Consider the following 9,684-nt stretch of genomic DNA (forward strand, 5'->3'; position numbering starts at 1 on the left):
GGGCTGCCTCGGCCGAGCCAGGCCTCTCCAACTGGCCACACCGCGACCAGGGCTCTCCCCATTGTTCAGTCACAGTGCAGGGCCCCCAGGACTGGCGACGCTCACTGCCACTCGCCTCAAGCTAGGCGTCTACAGATCCTCAAGACCACGACGGTCCCCCAAGGCCCGCCACCGCAGAGGAGAGAGCGAGGGTCCCACGGGGCCACCCGGCCACTCCATCCACAGCGCACACAACACGCAGCGCCGGGCTCGAGTAGTGGCTCCGCCGCTCGCCTCGCTGAGCGACCTCCAGGGGCGGCGCTTTGGGCCGTGAGCCGCGAAAGAAAGATCAAAACAACTCCCCGCCCTCCTCCAAGGCAGGCGACCAGCGCGCCCCACAACCGCCAGCCCAGAGTCGCCGGGAGCCGCGGCGCGGGCGACGAAAGCACACGGAGGGCGCGGGGGCAGAGGCGCACCGTAGAGGCGGGAGGAGAAAGGGGCCGCTGTGGGCCCCAGGGCAGGGGTGGGGAGGGGGGGTGTCAGGCGACTCGGGTGGCTCGGAGAACGGCGCGCAGCACTTCGAGTCCCCGGGCCGGCGGCGCGCTTACCCGGGCTGCGAGCAGGCGGCAGGGCGGGCGGGCCGCGAGAGCGAGATGCGGCGAGGAGAGGAGGCCGGGAGTGCTGTTCAGATGCTCGGCTCTTCTCCCATTCTCGGCTNTTAGGTTGAAGAGTTTTGCTCTAGAGGCCTGTGTTTTTCGAGGTCGTGCCGCACACCCCACGGCTCCCGGAGGACATTCCGACCCCCGGGAACGTAATTTTGCCTTTTGTTGTTAGAGAACCTCCAGCCGTCCCTTCTCCGCGCTCGTTCAGTTTGAGGCGCGGCGCCGAGGCGGCTGCCGGCCCTCGCGGTGGGACTGGGGACGCGAACCACAGTCAGCGTTCTCCCGGCTGGAATCAGTGTGCTGAGCTGCTGCCATTCCCCAGAGAGGAGCCTGGCGGGCCTAGCAAGGGTCAGGAGACCTGTCCGATTCCGCCTGTCACTCCTGAGACCAGTCTCTCGGCGGCTCTCTGGGCCTGGGTTTCCTCATCTGCAAATAAAGCGGTGCAAGAGAGCAACTGTAGAGCTGCCCGCCAGATTTGAAAGTCTGTGTGCAAGCTGTTCCCCGGAGGGCAGCTGAAAGCAAAGTGAGGTCTTCTCATGCCTCCTTTGAAGCTCAGGGTACGTCAGCATTTTAGAATTTTCAGAATAATGCTTTGCTTTTTGTTTTTCAAGTAAGTTCTTGTGCCTTTTAAAAAAAAAAAAGTTTATTTATTTATTTAGAACAGGCACAGTGGGGGATAAACCGATGGGGAGAGAGAGAGAATCCCAAGCAGGCTCTGCCCTGCCAGCACAGAGCCCCATGCAGGGCTCAGACTCCATAAACGGCGAGATCATGACCTGAGCTGGAGTCGAGAGTTGGACCCTTAACAACTGAGCCACCCAGGTGCCCCTTGTGTGCCCTTTTTAATCTGGAAAATGAAAGTCAGGACCCCTTCCTCCTCTCAGCCATGCTATGATGGTTGGGAAAATAGGTATGTGAATACAATCTTAAAACGGATGCTTGTCAACTGAGGCATGGTAACTATGTGTGTATAGAAAGACACACACAACAGGACATACACACGTATGATATTCCCATTGCTACCGTGCTCCTTACTTGACTACTTTACTGTCCAAAATCCACCACCTGAGGGTGTCTAGCTTTTATTGCATCTCTTCAAGATCCCTCGTATTTGAGACTTCGAGATTTTTCTGTTTGAAGACCGAGAAGTCAGGCTTCAGTGCCTTTGGAAGAGGAAGGGAAGAAGTTTGCTCTTGTGGTTATATTTTGTACCACAAATATGGAAAAAGAAATGTTGCCTGTGACCACACACACACACACACACACACACACACACAACTTGGCTTCTTTGGTCAACATCCTTCTAATCCCGGAGTGTGTCTGGCACTGTAACACCTTTAAAGGACAGATGCAGCTTTCATCTCAAACAGGATTTTGGTATATTTCAGACAGGTGACATTCTGCACTGGGTTAAGGAGTCTTGCAAACGTGATGGATTCCATTTTAAGTTTCAGTGCGTTTGAAGCATTGTGGTGTGGTGGTTGAAGGCTGGGCTTCAGGTCATACAAACACAGGTTCAAATCTGAGCTTTACTTCTTACTCGCTTTGTGTTAGCTTTCTTAGCCACATGAGACCACAGTTTTCTTGCCTACAAAATAAGGGTAACAGCCACCTTGTATATTGAAGGATTAATTCTGATAGCATATACTCTATATGAATATAGTAAACTTAAAAAACAATAATAAGGTTAAGGTAATCCAAAGAGATTGGATTATTTTATTCCCCATGAAGTACAACTTTCTCAGTCGAGTTTAAATAGTTGAGGGGGAGGGTAAGGTGGGGAAGAGGAAAGGTGATGTTTTTATTTTAAAAGATGTTAATTTCAGACGCCAAACTGCCTAAGCATAAACCAGAGCCTTCTAGGCTCATCACCATCAGCATCTGAGATGCAAATGGCAAATATAATAGAAAATGGGATAGTAGGAACCGAATGCATTTTTTAAAACTTACGGTGTTACGTTTTGCTATGTGAGTACCTGCTTCACTTGCTAGGTATCTTCACCTCCTTGAGCTATGCCTTCATCTTTCTATCCTCCAATGGTGTCCCAAGTGAGTGTTCAATAAATTGTGTTTGTTGATCACACAGAAATGACAGCGGCACCATCAAGGGAACATGTGCTTTGAGCTGCTTTTCCAAGAATGGAAATGGATTTTCTTTGATCCATTCATGTGACCAGAGGCATACTTTGTGAGGGTTAGAAATGTAATACATGACCACTGAGTCTTTCAGGAGGGAACAAGAGGCCTTGTCCTTGGTCAGCCTCAAACTTACCAAACCAATTAGGGCCCAAAGGAGCCCAAGGACTGATTGGGGAAGCTTAAAAAAGTACGAGGGAAGGAAAAGCAGACGAAGTTAACTGGTTCACCCCCAGAAACCCAGATTGTACTTTTAATGAAGTTAAAAGTAGGACTGCCTGTTCCATTCAGTTTGACTTTGTTCTGTCTGTTGCCCTTTGTTCTCTTCCCCCTTCTTCTCTAAATTGCCACTCGCCCCCATTTTCCACCCTCTCCATAAAAAGGGCATTAGAATGCTTGAACCCGTGAACTATTGCATCTCGTGGTACACCCAGTATCAAAGCTGACAGGGCATTCTATTATTACCTGTGCTTTGCAGTCTGGATTTTCTCTATTAGAATAGGGTAGTTGCATCCAACAGGTGAGTGGAATGGGAGAGCAGTATTACAGGTAAAAATTGTTCCAAATCTGCAGAAAGGGCTGGGCACTGAAAGCATTTCTTCAGTGTTGTTCTCTACCTGCAGTAAAGGCTTTGGCTTGGGTAGGCTTTACCTGTGAGTTCTTCTCTCAGTTTCTTTCTGTCTCTTCTAAAGGACCCATTCTCACTCTGCAAGTTGTGAAGTTCTCAATCGAGTGATTTGGAAGTGCCTTTCTAGGGCCTGTGTGGTTGTCTTGCACTCGTTACAGACAAGATTGGCGTAGGGCTCAAACCTAATCAAACCTTCAACCATAACAGGCAGTTTGGGAAATGGAGTTTCCCTATATTTGAATGATTTCAATAGACATTCAACAAAACTCTTAGCTCAGGCTAAAGAAACATAGCTGAGACCCAGGCTTGAGGAACACCCTGGAAACCCAACCCAGAATTGTAAATTCTTTTTTTTTTTTTTTATAAGTAAGCCAACACCAGTTCTTTCCCAAAGAATAGACCATAATATAACCTTGAAACCAAAATAAAACAAAACCACAAAAACAAAAAAGAAACAGCCTTGGAAGTTGATGTCATTACTTGTAAACCAAATTTTGGGGAGAAACTACTGTTGGCCAAGCTTTCCAGTTTCACGTATATAATGAAAGAAGGAAAGGCCAGGTTTTACCTCAATTCAGTACCGAACGTGGAACACAAAAGAATTGTTCTTTATGTCCTTTCTGATTGTTTGATATTCTTAAGCGCAGGATAGGAAATTAGAAGTTCAAATTTAAGCAGTTTTTTAGCCTAATAGGCGTTTTTTTGAAGGCCCCTCAAAATCATTTGAATATAGGGAACACTCCATTTCCCAAATTGTGTGTTATGACGGAAGCGACGGAAGCTTAAGTGTGTTTGAGCCTTACCCTAAATGTTGACTCAAGTAGGAAACTGGGGGAGCTGGGAAGAATTAAGTTCATCGTAGCTAACAACGGGAAAATAAGCCTTGCTGAGAAAATTGAATCCGTGTAATTCTAGAACTAGTCTGCACATCTTTCTACCAGATGAGGAGGCTGAGAGAGGCTGCTATCACATGTAGTCGCTTGCTGAAGTCACCTTTGGGCAGCCTAATACATTTCCCAGGTGGAACTCCCTTGAGAGCATTTTGTGTTTCCCTTCCTCCAGTGTCCTCAGGCCTCTCGGCTAGTGCATTCCTGGGCCACCACCACTGCAACACTGCAATCTCTCTTGTCCCCATTAAGGAAAGGACTCAGTGAGGGGACTGACCAGTTTACCTCTGAATTCTACATTGGGGCTCACTCAGTGCCTTCCATATGGTAGACATTCAATATACTCTTTGGGAATAACTAGATGACCAGGAAAAAAAAAAAGTAAATGCTTTATGTCAGGTTCTCTTTAAAGGAATCTTTGGAGATCATTTTGCATATTTAATCATCTGTCCCCAGTTTCATTATTTTGTGAATCTGGAAATTTCATAGATAAATCTTGTTCCTTATTCCCAATATATGGATGGATCTCTCTTTGTTCTCTGGATTGATTAGAACATTTGTGAAGCTTAATTTTAAAAGCTTAGGAAATTTAACATTGNTATATACATATATATTTATATATACATATATATTTATATATATATATGTATATATATATTGCACAGACCAGAGTGTGTCCTTTAGTTGGTTCCCTTCCCAGAGATGTCCTCAACTGGATCCACAGTCCTGCTTCCCTCACCCTCTAACCTATTAGTTGACTGGAATCCCTGTTTACTTCACATTCACATGCCAAATTTTAATGAGAAACAAACAACCCTGAGATACGTTGTCTGGATGCTTGGGCAATAGTTAAACTTAGTTTTGTTTTTCCTGACCTCCTTTCCCTTCGCCCCCCCACCCCCTTTTAAACCAGTTCTGAGAAGACTTGTTTACCTGGTTGGAGAGCCAGAGGCTTGGCTGGGGTGGTGTGAACGTAGCGCTCTCTGGTGTAACATTTGAGAATTACAAACATCTCTCCCAAGCTTAAGAGTGGGAATTTTTTTTTCCTCGCTGGCCTTCAAGGGGAGAGCCTCTGTGTTATATCTCAAATATAGTAAATTAATAACATGCACATTTATTACCTACAATGGATATTTAAGAGAATCTATTTTGGGAGTATCAACTGATTACCAGACATTTGTTTATTATAAAATTAGGCTTCAAATGACTAGAAAAGAGCAGCTTAACAGTATTTTGTGCTTTTTCATCATCTCCCACCAGTGTGTAGAAGAGGTAAAGAGAAAGTCCCCCAAGAAGGGTAACTGAAAAGCGTGTAGCACCCAAGAGTTAAAGGGGGAAATGGAGAGGACCAGAAAATGTGGTTACAAACAAATCTTATCCTCAGCCCTTACTCGGATCTGAGCCCAGAAATTTAAGACCCAGCCAGAAGTTGAGTCTGCCAGACTTTTAATCCCAGGGGAGGCTGGGGTAAGGGTATGTTATACCCAGATCGCGGTATCCTCACCGACCAGAGACCACCAGGGAGACCGAGTCACGCATGCAAAGGCAAAGGGCTTTATTACGGGCTTAACCTCGGACTCACAGACTTCACCAGCGCATGGATCCATGCTGAGAGCCCCCAACAAGGGCAGAGTAGGGTTTTTATGGGGTTTGAGACTGGGGAGTTACAGAAGTGGTGACATGGGAACAGTGATCCAATCATAATTATTCAACATCATTGACAGCGGGTTTGACCATACACATTGCCTAGAGTATTCGTTACTTTTGGCGGGATCCAATTACAACATTTAGAGTACGTTTAAATTCAACCAATCACAGAGCGAGCCTAGGGTCTTGTTCAGCGACTAACAGATTAACTTTAACATTAGGTAACAGGGTCCTATCTATAGTTTCTATCTCCAGGCCTCTCTCCCTTAACAATGTGGAGGGTGGTCGCTGGCCTTTCCTGATTGGGTGTTGCAAGGGTGGTTACTCCTGCCTTGGGCAATGTGTAACTACCTGATAGTTTCGGGGAAGCTGAAACTCAGGCCTTCTAGTTTAGAGGGGAAACTTAAAGCCTGTCATGGAGTCAGTTTGGTTTAGACTTGTGGCCTTACAGGTATTGGGTGGTGGGCAGAAAGTCTGACAGAGACATGCTCTGTAGGAGACGTCTAGAGTATGTTCATGTGCCACATTTTTCTAGCTGGGCCTTCTGGGTGGCCATTTGTCCTTCCTCCATCCCTCCCTTTTCCTCTTTCTTGTTTTTTAAAACAATTTCAATTTGGAGCACCTGGGTGGCTCAGTTGGTTAAGCACCCGATTTTGGCTCAGGTCATGATCTCATGGCTCATGAGGTCAAGCTGACAGCTCAGAGCCTGGAGCCTACTTCGGTTTCTGTGTCTCCCTCTCTCTCTGCCCCTCCTCTGCTCACACTCTGTCTCTCTCTTCTTCAAAAATAAATCAATATTTTAAAAAATTAAAAAAATTTCAATTTGAGGATCACTTCCTTTACCATTGCCATTAGCAAAGTCACTGTGACCCAGAGGACAGTTACTGGCTTGAGTCAAACATACCTGCACTCAAATTCCTGTCTTTCCTTGTACCAGCTGTAAGACTTGAGTAAGTCAACCTGCTGAGTTTGTTTTCTGGAAGTTCCTTACAGATTAAAAAGCACTAACAGAGTAAACAATTCAGAAATAGGTTGGTGGATTTTGTTTTCCCAGGAATGAGGAAGAAAGTGGAGTCATTACTAAGGAGATGACTCAAGCTTGGAGACACAGAATCTTGGACCTGTGCTGAAACACATTTAGAAGGAACATGGGTAGGCAGAGATTCTGGAAGCAAATAAGCCTTTATTTTTAAAAAAATTTTTAATGTTTTATTTATTTCTGCGAGAGGGAGAGACAGAGCATGAGCAGGGGAGGGTCAGAGAGAGAGGGAGACACAGAATCCGAAGCAGGCTGCAGCCTCTGACCTGGCTGTCAGCACAGAGCCCGATGTGGGGCTTGAACCCATGAACTATGAGATCATGACCTGAGCTGAAGTTGGATGCTTAACCGACTGAGCCACCCAGGGGCCCCCAAATAAGCCTTTATTATGCATCACTTATACTACATTTTGGGACATACATAGGAAATTATGTAACTTGGATACCGTAAAGTCCTTACCCTTTAGGAGTCTATGCTTTAGGTGGTGAGGAAAAACTTACCCAAAAGAAATTATTTCAAAGAGAGTACAAAGCACAGTGTATCAGCTGCAGGGGCAATTTAACAAAGCAGGTTTATTATACACACCTATGAATTCCAGAACAAAGGGGTCAGTAAGAGCTTGGAGAAGGCCCCCTTTGGGGAGCTCAGTGGGGTGAGAGTGAAGGTGGGTTTTATGCTGGGTATCAAAAAACAGGGTAAAACTGTGATTGTCTGATGGCTTTCTGTAAGATGCAAGGGACTGAAACTTGCAAAGACCCAAGGATACACACTAGGAAACTACATGTGCAAAATTGGTGATCGTGAAATAGATAAACTTCGGTGGGAATAGGAGTAGTAAAATATGAAGTTGGAAAAGCACTGAGCACTTGAATTCTATATTTGAATATTTCACATGTGAACTGTTGCCATATTAAAGCATTAATAAAGTCTCACTTTATTAATTTGGATTTGAAATGAAGGCAATCATTAAAAATGGGAAGGGGATATAAAAATAATTTCAACCAGTATAAATTAATGATAAATTCTGTTTATATTACTTCCACATGGCAGAGCAACTTTAGTGAGCTCTGAACCTGAAGTACTCACTTTTCTTTATCAGGATAAGACTTGAATGATTCCAGTTTTGAATTGCAAGAAATCATTATACTTTCAGGTAAAAGGCAATCACTTGTGTCTGGAGAAGTCACTGGTGACAGCATGACTGCTGGACACTGCTGTCCATTTGAAGGCCTCCCTTTGATTGCATCTTCTGCCCCCATGGCTTTTCTCACACATTTACCTACTCCGCTGGTGCTCTCCCTACCACCCACCAATCCCATCAGCATCTCTTAAGTTCCTCTCTCCTCATCTCTTCAGCAATGAGAAGTTCAAGGGCAGGAGATGTACCAGCAGATGGAGACTAACTGCTCTCCTTCATGGCCATTACCTTCACTGGGGACCAAAAAGGCTACAGTGCACTGTCTGAGTGAACACACAAGGAGGAAGATGGGTGGACAATGTGCCAGGCATTCTAGGCCCTGTCTCAGGAAGAGCTCCTTGAAAGGAGAAGAGCCTGGTCCTCTTTCTCTGACTGTTCCACTTCCCGCAGCAATTTGTAGAGGGGTCCTACAGTGCCCCTGTGACATGGAGTTTCTTTGGATCCCACCAGCTTCAAGCTGGGACGGTAACAACAATGCCACAAGGAAGAGATTCCATAGATTCCCAGCAGACACAAAGCATTGATCATCACATGCCAACAGAAGAAGGTGGTGATAAACATGATGTCACTGATGTCATCATCCTGCCATGGGTAGCCAGTGACTGGTCTGTACAGAATAAAGCCTCCCTGTATCAGCCAGGAGCCCATCATCAGGAACAGAAAAGTCTCAATTAGCAAGAGGTGAAATGTGTCAGGAGTCCACAGCTGTATGGTCAATACCAGCATCAACAGGAACACCACCACGATGAGCAGATAATGAATCTGAAGCTCTATCCCTGTTGAGTCCTGGACATGTGACGACAACAACAACAGGAGCACATAGAGGGTCAGGACCAAGGTACCTTTCTCTAGGACCACACACCTCTGAGGTAGCAAGTTCTTGCTCATGATATCTACACAGCCATTGAGCGTAAGGAGGGTGAACATAGTGAGGTGCTGCCACTCTTTGGGGTACATAAATCTTGGTGGCAGCTCTCTGTTCATCAGTATCAACCCTCCTTTAATGCAGCTGATCTCATAAGCTATCAAAATGGAGCCCGCCAACATCTTCAGCAAACCTCCATAGGATATTTTCCACAGCCTGGCCCATCTTCTGTTATTCCGAGGATGGCATGAAGGATCCAGGAGAGAGTCTTTGAATATCATAGCTTTGGAGATTACTATTGCCTGACACAGTCCATATGAGATTAGAAACAGCCCTGGGTACACATGACCAATAAAGGTTCCCATTGAGCTACACAGATCTGTCTAACAAAGGAGAGAAGAGCAAATTTTGGGCAAGTCCACAACTTCTGGGGCCACTTCAAGGTCTGGGCTTTGGAAAGAATTGCCTTCCACCAACTTTTATCATCTTGCCCCACCCACTGCTCCCACACAGAGGAAATGTTCCTTGAAACAAGCCTACAGATTTGGTGAAGTAAAGCCTCATTATTCCATTCCATTCTGGAACATTGAGAACTAACTGATTTATGTCAAAGAAGAACACTTGTGAATATGATTTTAGCTCC

At 45.6% G+C, this 9,684-nt stretch overlaps 2 protein-coding genes across 2 annotated transcripts in view; both read right to left on the bottom strand.

The window, feature by feature from the left end:
* Nucleotides 1-699, bottom strand: part of GLUL (glutamate-ammonia ligase) — a 10,778-nt gene extending 10,079 nt beyond the window's left edge. The window contains exon 1 of the mRNA XM_077763233.1: nt 588-699. The gene's annotated coding sequence lies outside the window, so the exon portion shown is untranslated. The remainder of the gene's footprint in view (nt 1-587) is intronic.
* Nucleotides 700-8,500: 7,801 nt separating this feature from the next.
* On the bottom strand, nt 8,501-9,406 carry LOC144230800 (transmembrane epididymal protein 1-like). The gene has a single exon (XM_077763115.1). It carries the CDS (start codon nt 9,404-9,406, stop codon nt 8,501-8,503), a length of 906 nt encoding a protein of 301 aa, XP_077619241.1.
* Between the last annotated feature and the right edge of the window lie 278 nt (nt 9,407-9,684).

The sequence above is a fragment of the Crocuta crocuta genome, unplaced genomic scaffold (genome assembly GCF_008692635.1).
Source record: "Crocuta crocuta isolate KB4526 unplaced genomic scaffold, BGI_CrCroc_1.0 scaffold3, whole genome shotgun sequence".
Lineage (NCBI taxonomy): Eukaryota > Metazoa > Chordata > Mammalia > Carnivora > Hyaenidae > Crocuta > Crocuta crocuta.